This window comes from Drosophila subobscura, chromosome J (genome assembly GCF_008121235.1).
Source record: "Drosophila subobscura isolate 14011-0131.10 chromosome J, UCBerk_Dsub_1.0, whole genome shotgun sequence".
NCBI lineage: Eukaryota > Metazoa > Arthropoda > Insecta > Diptera > Drosophilidae > Drosophila > Drosophila subobscura.
This window is the reverse complement of record NC_048532.1, coordinates 5,534,994-5,549,765: the sequence shown is the minus strand read 5'-3', so window position 1 is coordinate 5,549,765 and position 14,772 is coordinate 5,534,994. Positions and strand designations below refer to the sequence as shown.

The 14,772-nt window shown below is 48.1% G+C and overlaps 5 protein-coding genes across 6 annotated transcripts; 3 read left to right on the top strand and 2 right to left on the bottom strand.

Moving 5' to 3' along the window:
* The first annotated feature begins 461 nt into the window (after positions 1-461).
* On the top strand, positions 462-4,793 carry LOC117892899 (cationic amino acid transporter 2). 2 transcript variants are annotated; one of them, XM_034799198.1, is made up of 5 exons: positions 462-619; positions 2,484-2,851; positions 2,965-3,225; positions 3,282-4,070; positions 4,126-4,793. In XM_034799198.1, the coding sequence occupies exons 1-5, from the start codon at positions 594-596 to the stop codon at positions 4,572-4,574; spliced, it is 1,893 nt and encodes a 630-aa protein (XP_034655089.1). In that variant the 5' UTR covers positions 462-593; the 3' UTR covers positions 4,575-4,793. The 2 variants fall into 2 exon arrangements, with proteins under 2 accessions (XP_034655089.1, XP_034655090.1); XM_034799199.1 differs by lacking the exon at positions 462-619 and adding an exon at positions 1,573-1,759.
* A 266-nt stretch (positions 4,794-5,059) lies between these two features.
* Positions 5,060-7,427, bottom strand: LOC117892898. Its single transcript, XM_034799197.1, has 3 exons — positions 7,107-7,427; positions 6,615-7,039; positions 5,060-6,554 (listed from the first exon to the last, which is right to left on the bottom strand). The coding sequence occupies exons 1-3, from the start codon at positions 7,290-7,292 to the stop codon at positions 5,102-5,104; spliced, it is 2,064 nt and encodes a 687-aa protein (XP_034655088.1). The 5' UTR covers positions 7,293-7,427; the 3' UTR covers positions 5,060-5,101.
* Positions 7,428-7,576: 149 nt separating this feature from the next.
* Positions 7,577-9,909, bottom strand: LOC117892900 (dihydrolipoyl dehydrogenase, mitochondrial). Its single transcript, XM_034799200.1, has 4 exons — positions 9,746-9,909; positions 8,833-9,360; positions 7,890-8,768; positions 7,577-7,825 (listed from the first exon to the last, which is right to left on the bottom strand). The coding sequence occupies exons 1-4, from the start codon at positions 9,785-9,787 to the stop codon at positions 7,760-7,762; spliced, it is 1,515 nt and encodes a 504-aa protein (XP_034655091.1). The 5' UTR covers positions 9,788-9,909; the 3' UTR covers positions 7,577-7,759.
* Positions 9,910-10,498: 589 nt separating this feature from the next.
* On the top strand, positions 10,499-12,513 carry LOC117893596 (mediator of RNA polymerase II transcription subunit 19). Its single transcript, XM_034800270.1, has 3 exons — positions 10,499-11,241; positions 11,319-11,433; positions 11,490-12,513. The coding sequence occupies exons 1-3, from the start codon at positions 10,807-10,809 to the stop codon at positions 11,951-11,953; spliced, it is 1,014 nt and encodes a 337-aa protein (XP_034656161.1). The 5' UTR covers positions 10,499-10,806; the 3' UTR covers positions 11,954-12,513.
* A 687-nt stretch (positions 12,514-13,200) lies between these two features.
* On the top strand, positions 13,201-14,762 carry LOC117893597 (glycerol-3-phosphate phosphatase). Its single transcript, XM_034800271.1, has 2 exons — positions 13,201-13,462; positions 13,720-14,762. The coding sequence occupies exons 1-2, from the start codon at positions 13,360-13,362 to the stop codon at positions 14,571-14,573; spliced, it is 957 nt and encodes a 318-aa protein (XP_034656162.1). The 5' UTR covers positions 13,201-13,359; the 3' UTR covers positions 14,574-14,762.
* The last annotated feature ends 10 nt before the right edge of the window (positions 14,763-14,772 follow it).

Sequence of the window (14,772 nt, the reverse complement as noted above, 5' to 3'; positions counted from 1 at the left end):
ATGGGCGAAACGAAGACGTTGGCAACCCAGTTGCTCTCTCGTTTCGACCAACAATAGCGGCCAGAGAGAACGAGCAGCTGCAACGTGGTTCTGTGCATGAAGAAACTATATAAGGAGGTCTCGTTGGCATAAATTAGGGAAAAGTGTGGCAACGAGGGCAACAACAATGGAGTGTGCTGATTAACCCTTTCTCTTCTAACCTTTTCTCTTCTCTAAACATACCGGTACATGAACCAATTTCACATCTTTCGCGATCTTGCCGCATAAACTGCACCAAATCATTTTTTGGCGCACATACGGTAAACACTTGAAAAAAAATGTTGTCCGCAACCAACCTCCGCGTCGATAAGCAAACGAGCACTGAAAATTAGGAAAAGCGCCGAGGGACTCTGCCGCCGACGAGACCTCCTTATATAGTTTTTCATGGTTCTGTGGTTGCGTGGTTCAAAATGTGATTTCTGTGGATAGTGCCGGTCGGCAGTACTATTTTAGAGACCCAGCCGCTTCCATGTGAGGAAAGCAAGCGCGAATTTGCCACAAATTGATGATATTAATTGGAAACCAAATTGATTGAATTGAATCGAGTATCAACAATGGAGGAGTTCGCCGAATACTATGGGTGAGTGGATGTCAGCAGAGCCACCATGCAACAAGTGGCTAAAATTAGCGTTAAATGCAATCAAATACGGCGGGTATTTTTAGCAACAGTTGACACCCACCTGAGCCACACGACCCCCAGAGCGCGTAGTCCCGTGTTAGCAGGCAGAATTATCTATAAACAATACAAATATCCAAGTAGCGCCATGCCAATGGAAAACTCAAACAAAATGTATTGAATGTATTGAGCTGTGTGGACCAGAGAGCTTCCCTGCCAAAAAATGATTGAATAAGCACAAACTGAATATGAATCATAAATAATTTGAGTCCATTGGGAGTAATAACAAATTCGAACTGTGTACAAGAGGCAAGGTTTCATGTTAAACACTTATCTATGGAAGGGGCCCTCAAGATATCAGTTGATCTTCCCTTGAAATATTAGACAAAAATTGTCTTTGAAATATTTGTTAAAAATATCTCAAAATACTTTTATTGAATATAATTATGATATTTTCAGAATTGTTCTGTATTCTCTACATTCCAACAGTGCGCCATACTCAAAAGGCCCATACCTTAACCGCTAATCGATTATGACAATTCATTAGGGCTTTGGGGCCGCAAAGGTCATTCTAAGTCACCTGGCAAATCTGAGAATTCCCAGTGGGGTAGGGTAGGTTAGGCAGGGAGGATCGCTCTACGAGCATGATGACGAATTAATTAGCGTTATCATCGCAAACGATGTGTTTCCACCTCATTTCACGGCGCCTCTGCTTCGTGCCCGACCTGAGGATTCCGTCCGTGGTTAATTGCGGGAAGCTTCTGTCTCGAGCCCGCTCAACTCACCACGATCTTCCCGAGCCGTACACCCAAATGCGCTATTTAACGGTTTCGCACTCATGTTAAATGTTCAGACGCAGCTCGAACGGTCAGCTCGATACGAATCAATTCTGAAATTCAATTAGAAATTAATTTGCCAGTATCTACACATTCTTGCCATTCGATTCCGTGCCTGTGAATCGAACGATAAAAGATGGATTATTATTTGTGATACTTTATTGAACATTAATTAGTTGTGGAAAACTTGTGATACGATTAAAGAGCCAAACAGATTGCTTTCGTTGATAATCTCCAAAGGATTTTAAATACTTCTCGAAGAAAAAAGGTGAGAGAATGTTGAAGTGGAGTTCCTGCTGATCGGTGACCGTTTTGGGCATTCAATTAAAGTCGTTTAAAAGAGTTTATTTAGGACACTTTAAAGCAAGAGCTTTACATTTTTAGGAATAAAAAAATTACGGAAAATAACTCAATTATAGTCAACAATTCTTTCACAACCAAAAGTTTCTTGAGGAGCATTAGGGAGAGTTCGACATTTAAACATCTCCATAAGTTACATTTAAAAAACGGCTAATGGAATGACTGAACTAACTTAGTTAATCTGGAGGGTGAAGGTGGAGAAGTAGCTGCGTTTTTAAAGAGATTTCCCACTTAGTCATCGGGGGATCATTCCCGAAGCCGATGATCACAAGACTCGAGTTTAAATCAGCTTTCGCGACGCGACCCAATCAAACAACGTAGTCTACATTCGCACATTAACAGACGCCTACTAATTTTCTTATGGCCGGCCATAAACCAAAACTCCGCACATTTCTTTTGCCCTGATCGAAGCGTGGCCCATCTACAGGCACTTTCCACCGCCACCGCCACCGACCGACACCCCCATTGCGACCCGTACAAAATCTGCGAACGTGTTAATATGTCGGTTCTGTAAGCATCGGTTACGGGTGTATTTTTGTGGAGCTCAGCAAAAGCCCTTCAGACTGAATAGAACCCGACGATCGGTCCGTTGTTACATCCGAGAATTTACTTGATTCGATTAAATTTTTCAGCATGCCGAGCTGGAGCGTGACGAATGCCTTTCGCGTACTCACACGCAAGAAGCCGCTGGAGGACTCGAATGAATCGAAACTTGCCAAGGTCTTGTCAGCCTTTGATCTCACAGCCCTCGGCATTGGGTCAACGCTGGGCGTGGGTGTCTATGTCCTGGCTGGCGAAGTGTCCAAGCAGGTTGCTGGCCCCGCTGTGGTCATCAGCTTTCTGATTGCTGCGATCGCCTCGATATTCGCTGGCCTCTGCTATGCGGAGTTCGGAGCCCGTGTTCCCAAGGCGGGCTCTGCCTACATCTACAGCTATGTGACCATTGGCGAGTTCATCGCGTTCCTCATTGGATGGAATCTCATACTCGAATACGCAATTGGTAAGCTGGCGGCAATTCAATTGATGGCGCCGCCGTCTGATGTCTGATTGACATTATTTTTATCAATTAATTCACACATTTTTCATATTGATTTCTTTTCATTTTTCGGGCAGGTTCCGCCAGTGTCGTCAAAGGGCTTAGCACGTATCTGGACCAGCTGTGTGGGAACCCGATGAGCAGCTTTCTGGGCACCCATTTGCCCATTAATATCCAGGGCATGGGCGCCTATCCGGACCTGTTCGCCTTTGTGGTCACGATACTGTTCTCGCTGGCCATTGCCGTGGGCGCCAAGGAGTCGACGAGGGTGAACAATGTCTTTACCATTCTGAACTTGGGCGTAGTTCTCTTTGTGATCATCGCAGGTCTCTTCCATGGTGAGTGATAGCCACGCAAATCCTTTGGTTACCCTGTGGTCTGATTCCGTTGATAGTTTCCAGGAGCAACTGGGCCATACCGAAATCTTCTGTGCCCGAGGGATACGGCGATGGTGGCTTCATGCCATACGGCGTCTCGGGCATTATTAAGGGGGCCGCAGTCTGCTTTTACGGCTTCATTGGCTTCGATTGCATCGCCACCGCGGGCGAGGAGGCCAAGAACCCGAAGAAATCCATTCCATTTGCTGTAATTGTGTCCCTGGCCATGATATTCCTCGCCTACTTTGGCGTTTCTTCGGTGCTAACCATGATGCTGCCCTACTACGAGCAGGATGAGAAGGCCCCACTGCCGCACGTCTTCAGGATCAATGGCTGGCATGTGGCCGAGTATGTGGTCAGCATTGGCGCAATGTTTGGCCTGTGCTCCAGTATGATGGGTGCCATGTTCCCACTGCCTCGCATTGTCTTCGCCATGTCCAACGACGGACTGCTGTTCCGGTTTTTGGGCGACATTAGCGAAAAGTACAAAACTCCCTTCAAAGGAACCATGATTACCGGCCTGTTGACTGGCATTCTGGCCGCCGTCTTCAATCTCAGCCAGCTGGTGAACATGATGTCGATTGGCACCTTGCTGGCCTACTCCATGGTGGCCAGCTGTGTCCTGATGCTGCGTTACGAAGTGGATGATCGTCGAGAGAGTCGCATCGTTGGCAATGGTCGCGCGATATCTTCCGCTGACCACGATCAACCCTGTGGCCTCTGGCGACGTCTCTTCAATTCCAAAGGCTTGACCGTATCCACCAAGCAAACATCGAGGATTGTCACCGTGATGGTGACTCTGTTCTGTAAGTAAAACGGTGTTATTTCCAAAAGCAAACGTTAAACATTCCCCCCTTTCAGCTCTGTGGTGCTTTGTCTTCTCCCAAATTCTTACCAAATTCGAAGAGGATCTGGCGAATGTCACCCATTCCGATGGCATTGCCTTGGTGCTGGGTGCCATACCTTTGGTGGTCATGCTAGTGATCATCTCGCGTCAGCCGACATCCGCTGTGAAACTCTCCTTCACGGTGCCCTTGGTGCCGTGGCTCCCAGGCATATCCATCTTGATCAACATCTACTTGATGATCAAACTGGACATACTCACCTGGGTGCGTTTTTGTATTTGGCTCAGCATAGGTCTGGCAATCTTTCTGGCCTACGGCATCCGCCACAGCCGCTTGCGGCAGAGGGAGCAGCGCAACAATTCCATAGCCATGATGCGCGATTGCAGTGAATCAGCCCTGCTTGGCCAGGAGAACTCAAAATACAGCAACGAGGTGCCGCTGATATTGATGCACAGCACATCTTGAGCATGCAACGCAATGCAATGCACGATGATATTTAATAGCTCACACATTTATCACACATCAACATTCAAGACACATTTTATTTGCCTGCAGGATCTGCTTTTCTCTGTACACATGCACAATATCCTCGCCGTCAACATTCATACCATAGCATAAGAGACCAAATATTATCGAAAGTACAATAAGTTAGCTGAAAGCAATAAACTAAACAAAGAAAACACAATGATGATGGCTTGGAGCCAGGTACAACCATCTGTGAATCTGTGATCTGCAGCATACAAGTGTCTCCCATGGGACATCTTAAACATCAGCCAAAAGGGCAGGGCTACTACCAAAACGGCGGCGACTAAAAGCAAGACTTTTGCCCCGGATTGGTAGACAGAGAAGCTGACAGGTGTTCAGGCACACCGCTTACTGGCTATTCCACGAGGAGTTAATGTGCATGGAGCGACGTGTCCAGGCATGATATCGAACAAAATCTGTCTATATATGCCAAGTACATATAAATTTAATAACAAGTGCAATGTATTCTAGTTGCCTACTTCCGCCTTTCCAGCAGCTGGCGCCTCAGCAGCCCCCCGCTCGGGAACTTCATCTTCCTCTTCCAACTCTTCTTCCAACACTTCTGAATCTTCGTTGTCCGCCGTTGTGCTTGATGAATTGTTAGCCTCATCCTGCTCGCTGCTGCTAAATTCATTGCTGGTATTTTCGCTGCTCAACTCATTACTGGCATCATTGCTGGGGCTCTTCTCAATTATTTCGCTGTTGACTCTCTCACTGCTTCGGTTTTTGGTCTCATGCAAGGCGGCAGCAACAGAATTTGACGCTTGAAATGCTTTGTAGTAGGCACTGTTGACCAGCAAGTGTTGGCTCCTTTCGGCTTTTACTTTCTGCAGAACACTAGCGACTGCACTGGTATTCGTGTTTTGGCCGAACTTGACTTTCCTGTCCGCAGTTTCGGGTTTAGCGAATCCGAAGCTGCTGGCGCGCTGTGGTCGATAGCGCTCGGCCGCGGGTTCAGCAGCAGCAGTGGAAGGTGACTTAAAGCCTATGGCAGGTGTATTGCGTGTGTCCATCTTGAAGATGTAGCTGGGAGTAGCCCTACGCTCTTTTTCCACCCGCATCATTTGAGTGGGCACCACAGGGCGACGCATGGTAGGCCTCATCATAATGGCCTGAGCCTGGGCCATTGCCTTTAGGTCTGCAGTGCCTGTTGCCTCTCCGGCGCTTCCGTGTGGCGATGCCCCTCCAAACGAGTTAGTCCGCTCATTACGGCCCTCCAAATGCGTGTGACTGTGGGAATTGTGATTCGGCAGGTTGACGTTCTTGGCTATGCGCTGACTGGCCGTCATTTTGGATCGCTCTGGCAGCAGGGGCGCCACGACAACTGGCTCTGGTATTGTCGCATATGTGCCAAGGCCAAGACGTTGCTTGACGTCCCGCATTGTCTGCTGAGCCTGGCTACGCGCCTTCTCGGCTCCCATTTCTAGCATGTAGATCAGCTCGTTTTTGTTGGACAATTGCTCGTGGACTCGCTCACGAATCGGACGCAGATGTTCAATGACGGCGTCGGCCACGCGCTCCTTGTACTTGGCTGTGTCCAATGTCTTGGCCTCGTCCAAGACACTTTGGATTGTCTGCCCTGTGACCTGGGCGTGGATGTTGACGAGGTTACTGACCCCAGGCCGCGAATCGGGGTTGTAGGTGATGTCCGAGGTGAAGTCGGTGATGGCTTTCTTGATCTTCTCCATGATTAGCTCCGGCGCATCGCACAGGTTGATTGTGGCCTTGGGATTCGCCTCGGACTTGGACATTTTCTTGGAGGGATCCCGCAGTGACAACACTCTGGAGGCATCACCCTCCTCGATCATGGCATGGCACACAGGGAACAGTTCGCCGTAGCGCCCGTTGAACGTCCTCGCCAAGTGCTGAGCCAGTTGAATGTGCTGCAACTGGTCCGCTCCAACGGGAACATGCGTGGCCCTAGAGTACAAAAATTCGTTGTCAAAACACTCATTGCAATGAATATTCATCTTCACTCACTTGTACAGCATTATGTCGGCCGCCTGTAGCACCGGATAGACATACAGCCCCAAGGGTATGTCGCGGACCAGTCGAGACTTCTCCTTGAACTGTGGCAGCTGCGCCAGTCTGGGAGTGGTGGTCATCGAGCTGAGGATCCAGTTGAACTCACAATGCTCCAACACCGACGACTGGACGAACAGCGTACTCTTGGCGGGATCGACGCCGCAAGCTAGTAGTGTGGCAGCCATCGTAAAGATGTTCTCCCGCAGCACCGGCGGATTGTGCGGCATGGTAATAGAGTGCATATCCACTATGCAAACTGTGACATCATCCCGGCTGTTCTGCAGCTGCGTCCACTTTCGGATGGCTCCCAAATAGTTGCCCAAATGCACGGAACCCGTGGGCTGAATGCCACTGAAAATTTTCCGTGGCCATTGGATGTTCTGCCACAGCAAGGAGAGGGGTGTTACATAAACAGAAAAATTTCCTCCAATCTTTCTATCAACTTACCCCTTCCTGCACATGGCCGCTGCTCTGTTGGTACTGTCGCGACTGTTGGCTGCCCGCGTTGGCCCTGGCGGAGCATTGGAGTGATGATCCCTGCAGGAGGTTTGACTTGAATCGCTTGGACAGTGCCAAGTGCAATATTGGTGCGGGTTTAGCCAGGTGCACGTGTAATTTTCTGACTCGAAACATTTCCTAACGATAAGAATTTTGGTTTGGTATTATATTTGGGAAACGAAACTAATGTTAATGTGATAGGAGACCGAGAAACGAGTTTAAAACATCTAAAAAATATTATCAACAAATTTGGAAACAGATGCTAGTGTTGCCAGATGGGTTTAGAAAAGCAGCTAGGCTGCCACCTGCCACCGATAACAAACGATTGTAAAAGATGGGCGCAATCTATCGAGTTTTCAAACTGTGTTTATTCTAAACTTAATACACATATTACACATTACATTGCATATATGGGGGTGTGCATAAAACGCTGTGCGCAATTTCAATATTTATGGTTTCCATTTTACTTTTACAACATTGAGAATTACAGATAGGCGGAGACTTTCGGTTCTTTCAAATAGCTTTCGAATAAGGTCGGGCTTTGTTGTTCCCAAACGCAGTGCAGTTCTTCCACCTTCAAGCTGTGGGATGAGGAATTGGCCTTAGAAGTTGATGGGCTTGCCAAAGGCGGCCGCCACATTGGCCTCACGCAACGCTTCGGAGCAGGTCTGAAAGGAAAGCAGAGAAAAGTTCAGTCGGATTGTCACGCCTCGCGATGGGAGCTTCACTTACTGGATGCGCATGGCAGACACGGGCAATATCCTCGGCAGACGCTCCATACTCCATGGCTAGGACAGCCTCATTGATCAGCTCACCGGCAGCGGGTCCAATGATGTGCGTGCCCAGCACGCGATCCGTTGCCTTATCGGCCAAGACCTTGACAAAGCCGTCGGTCTCGTTGTTGGTCTTGGCACGCGAGTTGGCCAGGAATGGGAACTTGCCCACTTTGTAGGCCACACCCTCTTGCTTCAAGTTCTCCTCGGACTTGCCGACCCACGCCACCTCGGGATGGGTGTACACAACGCTGGGCACGCAGTTGTAGTCGATGTGCACGTGGCCGCCATTGATGCCCTCGATGGTGATCAGACCCTCGTCCTCAGCCTTGTGGGCCAACATAGGTCCGTGAATGCAATCGCCGATGGCGTAGATGCTGGGCACCACCGTCTGGAAGGTGGCATTCACGGGAATGCGTCCGCGATCATCCTTGACAATGCCCACTGACTCCAGTCCCAGTCCCTCGGTGTAGGGGCGACGTCCCACACTGACCAGCAGAGCATCGCACTCTATATCCTCCTTCTCGCCAGACTTGGCATTCTCCACGGAGACGGTGACGTTGTCGCCGCTGCGGGTGGCGCCCGTGACCTTGGTGCCCAGCTTGAACTTGAGTCCCTGCTTGACGAGCACCTTCTGGAAGGTCTTGGAGACCTCGTTGTCAATGCCCACGCCGCCAATGGTGTCCATGAACTCAACGGCAGTGACCTCAGCGCCAAGGCGCGACCACACTGATCCCAACTCCAGCCCAATGACTCCGGCACCGATCACAACAAGATGCTTGGGCACCTTGGCCAACTTCAGGGCTCCAGTGCTGCTCACAATAACCTCTTCGTCGATCTGGAATAAATTTTGAACTTTAGCTTTGCAGGAAAAATGCTGTCCGTCCGAATTTTGCACTTACCGTGATGCCGGGGAAGGGCGTGACCTCGGAGCCGGTGGCTATCAAAATGTTCTTGGCCTTGATAGTGTCTGTGGTGCCATCGGACTTCTTCACCTGCACCTCGTTGGGCCCGGTAATGGTGCCAAAGCCCGTCAGCTGTGTGACTTTGTTCTTCTTGAAGAGCATCGCGATGCCGCCAGTCAGAGCTGTGACCGCATTCGTTTTCTGCCCCATCAGTTTCTCGAGATCGAGGGACACCTCTCCGCAGTTGATGCCGCGATTGGCCAGATCACCAGAGTGGGCCATGTGATAGTAGTGGGAGTTGTTCAGCAGCGCCTTGGAGGGAATGCATCCCACGTTCAGACAAGTTCCCCCCAGTGTGGCCTCCTTCTCGACGCTGACAGTCGTCATTCCCATCTGGGCTGCCTTAATGGCAGCCACATAGCCGCCTGGGCCAGAGCCAATCACCACAACGTCGGCTTCATGTGTCGCGGAGTAGTAGCGGGCGTTCAGAGCTCCCAGAATGGCGGCATTGGACCGCAGAGGAGTCTGAAAAGACAGATAATTAGATTATATTGCTCGTGATCGTCACAGTTGTCGGTGGTTGGAGGTAGGTCTGTGCCGATAAGCAGCCACAAGCAGCATGATTTGCCTTTTATCACGCCAATCGCACGCACTGCGCTCTCATCGGCACTACCCTGACCGCTGTGCGCTAATCTCTAGCCTCGTATCAGCTGATTATTGGCCCATTCGACAAAGTTGCAATCTCAGCAAGCGGAGATTGGGACGCCAATGCTGTGGTCATTGCAGTCACCTGCAGATGCACTGCGCACGCATATCTAAGCATAGTTTGTGTATTTCAACCAGTCTTCGGCCCACCGTATATAGGTTAGATTGCATAACTTTGGGGGAACAGGAATGGTAGGATCCGTACCTTGGCTACCGCCGAGACAACTTGTCGTAGCGTCGACTGCATGGCTGGGGGACTTGTTTCGTGGGTTTAACTAGGTGTTCGTATTAAAATTAAAACACAGTCACTAATTTGAAGTGTATTTCTGACTAATTTATGTGTTTTGGGTCTGTGCAGTGTGACCGCGAAATTATCGATATACCGTCAGGGCCCGAAGTATACTTTTTCATTTTCACAATATACCGTAAATATACCGTAGTCTTAAATCATATTTGCTCGATTTTGATGTACAATAATTTAATCCAATTTGTGGTTTTAGCTTACCGTTTGAAAAATAGTAAATATTATATTATAAATATTAAAAATATAATAATATTATTATTATTTCTAAGTCTCATATCTTTCATAAAAAGTTGGTCTGGATCGACGCTGAAAAATCGTGTCGGGTGGTGTAATAAATACTCCTTTTTATTTGATTTTATACCTTATGAGCATATACTTCACAAAATTGTATTTGATTTTTTATTCAAATCAGGAAGCAAAGGAGCTTTTCTTGGCTTTTTGATCTAAGAATTTCTTGTATTTCTTATATTCTAAAACATTACCTTCCATTTCACATACACTAAAAAATTTAAGATTATAACCTTCGACATACTATCATATGCACCCCTGAAATTCGTTTTAATTTCTGGTATTTCTGCACACCTTTTTGGTATTTTCACGAATTTTCCAGCGGCATTTTTCGCACATTCTTAGGTTTTCGCAATGCGGTCACACTCGAACGCGAACACAACAAGATGGCGAGAGTTGTTCGTCAAATCTGTTAAAAAACGCCATAAAACCTGAAAACTAATAGCTTATTTATATCTACACGTATTTGGCCGAGTGTATTGAGGCGAGGTTATATATTCGGTAGAATTTGTTTGGGAGGCGTTGCCTGCAAGCGCGTTGCGAAAGTTGCTTGCCAGGCGAGACCGAGGAGAGACCTTCTGGCCTTATTGTTGTTGCTGCCACAGTCAGCTCTTGTGGCTTGTGCTGCTACCTGCCGCCTGCCTCTGTTGCGCTGTGTAGTGACTGCCGAAATTATGAACAACTACGGCAACATAATGATGGACTCACCCAGATCGTCGCCCCACGGCGGACGCTCACCGGTGGTGGCCCGCCAGGATTCATCAGGGACGCTGAAGACAACAATTTCATTGGGCAAAACACCGACGATCATACACACGGGTCCCTTCTACTCGATGAAAGAGCCGCCTGCGAAGGCGGAGCTGACAGGTGACAAGGATCTCATGACTGAATACGGTCTGCACCACACGCTGACCAAATTCAAGGAGAAAAAGTTTAAAGAATCGCTGTCTTCCTTTCTGCAAAACATCCCTGGCATCAATGACCTCATCACGCATCCCGTCGAAAACAGTACGCTGCGGAGCGTTATCGAAAAGCCGCCCATCGGTGGCAAGGAGCTCCTTCCGCTGACTGCAGTGCAGTTGGCCGGCTTCCGTTTGCATCCCGGACCAGTAAGTGTCTTTACTTTGTACAAACTTCGTTTGCATTTACTTAATTTGGATGTGGTGTATCTTCGAACAATTTCCAGCTTCCGGAGCAGTATCGTACCACATATGTCACACCTGCGCGAAAACATAAAAACAAGCACAAAAAGCACAAACACAAAGATGGCGTGACCACTGGACAGGAGTCGACGCTACTGGGTGAGTGCTACTCTGATTTCTGTGGCCGGGGCACGTCTTATCGAGCGAGGTTTCAGATTCTGCGGGCCTGGAGACTTACGAAAAAAAGCACAAGAAGCAGAAGCGGCACGAGGATGACAAGGAGCGCAAGAAGCGGAAAAAGGAGAAGAAGCGCAAAAAGAAAAATCAAAGTCCAGAGCCTGGAGTCGGCCTGCTGCCCGGTGGTGCTGGTCTGGGAAATTCTACTGGAGGCGGAATAATGGGCGCCACCGGTTTGGGATCACTGAGCGGTGGCCCTGGACCTGGCCCCGGACCAGGAATGTCCAATCTGGGCGCCAGCATGGGTCCTGGCGTCGTCGGCATGAACAACTTCTCCTCATCAATGCAAATGCAGCAGCAACAGATGCCTATGCAGCAGCAGCAAATGACCAGCGGAGGCCTTCTGGGCTCGGTCCTGGGAGTTGGCGGTGGCCCTGGCGGAGGAGGTGGCGGCGCAGGCAGTGGGGGTGGCGGTGGTAGCTTACTAATGTCACAGTTTTAGGCAGGATCCTTTAGTAAAATAGACTTTGGCTCATTACCTCTCATCAGACTCCCACAGATGGAAAAACAAAACAAACAAAATATCACGAGCACACAGACCAATCCAATCCAGAGATGCATCGCTTCAGGATCGACCGTGCCTGAAGGGCAGCTTGCGCTTCTCTAGAAATCCATGTGTCCAGGTGTCCTCCTTGCAGCGCACTCTAAATGCAATCTTCTCTATAATGTTTCGTGACTAGGTTTTAATTTATGCATATGATTATTGTAAAATAGTTTATTTTTTTTAATTAGCCAACAATTTTCGTTCGTTTTCGCGCTAGCTTAATGAGATTTATTTAAATGCAAGTTATGGTACAAATCGCACGCAAAACGTTTCCGCTCTCGATTCCAGCTCTACACCCAATCCCCACCTCCACCCCACCCCAGCTCTTATTGAACATTTTGCTTAACGATTTACACACAGATATTGTTTAGGGTCAGTATTTCAAATCTACTTTGCAATGGTTTGTTCTTCCAGCAATTTTATAAAAAACACAAAAGAAAGAAAAGAAAAAGCTGAGATTCAACATTGAATGCCTGTACTATAAGTAATTAATTTTAACAAATAGACGCCTAATACAATAAACAATCAAACAATTAAACGCTCAGTGTCGTCTTCATTGGGGTTTCTGATGGCCTTCATCGTTTCTTGGAATGCAGGAGTATGGGTCCACAGCACTCTGGTGGTTGGTACCTCCGCGGATATGACGCACCATTGTGAGGAATGTAGGGGTCCAATTGCTTCTCGGAAAGTCGTCTCGCCGGCCCGGTTGAACTTGAATCCGTTGCGGCCCAGACCCTCAGATAACGTAACGGCTCAAATTACGCACGCGAATGCTCCGTCAATAAATAAACAATAAAGATTTTGTTTGTTTTTCTTTCTTTTTTTTATATTTAATCGCTACAGCGAAATTGGTTGGCCGCAGAGATTGAGTCCGCATTGACCAGGTACTTCAGTTTTGTGTGTTGAATATTATAAAAAGTTACTGAAAATTTTGAACTCAAAAAGAGTTGTTAGTGTTAGATTGTTGACTTATTGTTTGCTTGGTTACACTCCTGCTGTTTTTCTTTCTTTATTGTTAACAGGCGCTGTTGTGTTAACAGGCCGCAGTGCTGTTATGTTACAGTGGTTCAAAGCGCGTCAACAGGCACATTTTTCGTTAACATTGATAACCATTGCTGTAACATGCCCGAACAGCTGCTTGGTTTCTCAGAGAGAGAGAGAGAGGGAGAGCGTTAGTTCCTAGTCGAAGTACCAATTAATAAATTTTAAGTGATGTATTCAAGTTAGTTAGAGGTTTTTATCGTTTAACACACAACTCGTCCAGCCCAGTCCAGTCAGCCCACATTTCAAGCACCATCAGCAACATGTCCACATACAAGCAGACATGCACAAATCTCCTGGAACTCTCGAACTCCAAGGTGACCGAGTGGCTGGCAAGCTTCGATACAGTTATTACAGATTGTGACGGTGAGTTTTTTTGGGCGGAGGATGTGAATTATGAATGAAGCAAGGTTTTCCATGGGAAGGAGTTGCGTAATATATTAAATGGCCAGCATCTGCCTGCCCCTGTACGTCATCAAAGTTGCCCCGAGTCCGTAGCGTGCGAATTTAACTTGACTGTGCGAATGTCAATGTCAAAGGGGAGAGAGAGAGAGAGAGCGCGTGGAAGCGGCCACGTCGACTTGTAAATACTCTACATTAATCAACTATTTTGTTTGCTTCAGGAGTCTTGTGGATCTATGGCAATGCCTTGGAAGGTTCCGTTGATGTCATGAATCAGTTCAAGGCCATGGGCAAGAAAATATATTTCTGCACAAACAACTCAACGAAGACGCGTGCCGAGTTGCTGAAGAAAGGCCTGGAACTGGGCTTTCGCATCACCGAAGAGGGCATCATATCCACTGCCCATGCCACGGCGGCTTACCTGAAGCAGCGCAAGTTCGATAAGCGAGTGTACGTTATTGGCAGCGAAGGGATTACACAGGAGCTGGATAAGGTTGGCATCAAGCACACGCAGTGTGGGCCGGACCCCATGCAGGGCCCGCTGGACGAGTTTATGGCGCAGCATTTAAAACTGGACACGGACATAGGAGCCGTAGTGGTCGGCTTTGACGAGCACTTTAGCTTTCCCAAAATGATGAAGGCGGCCTCGTACCTAAACGATCCCAAGTGCTTGTTCGTTGCCACCAATACGGACGAACGCTTTCCCATGCCCAACATGGTGGTGCCTGGGAGTGGCAGCTTTGTAAAGGCCATCCAGACCTGCTCGGAGCGTACACCGACAGTGATTGGTAAGCCCAATCCTGCCATTTGCGAGTCGCTGTTGAATCCCAAGAAGATTGATCCAGCCAGAACCCTGATGATTGGCGACCGAGCCAACACGGACATTTTACTGGGATTCAACTGCGGCTTCCAGACACTGCTCGTGGGCTCTGGAATACATCATCTGAGCGATGTAGACCAGTGGAGGAAGACTAAAGATCCAGAGGACAAGAAGCTCATACCTGACGTGTACCTGCCCAAGCTGGGGGATCTACTGCCAGCCATTGTGAACAGCCAGACGGGTGGGAGCTACTAATTTTACTACTTCAACATCTAGTGTGTGTGTGTGTACTTGTGTACATATTTATGACTGTATGTATGTATTCGCATATTCACGATGACGCAGCGCCTCTACATTTATCAAACATAGACAGGAACTATCTACAAACGAACAGAAATTAATAGTACAATTTATCCTACCAAATAAAATATTTAAACACGCCCGACAAGCAACA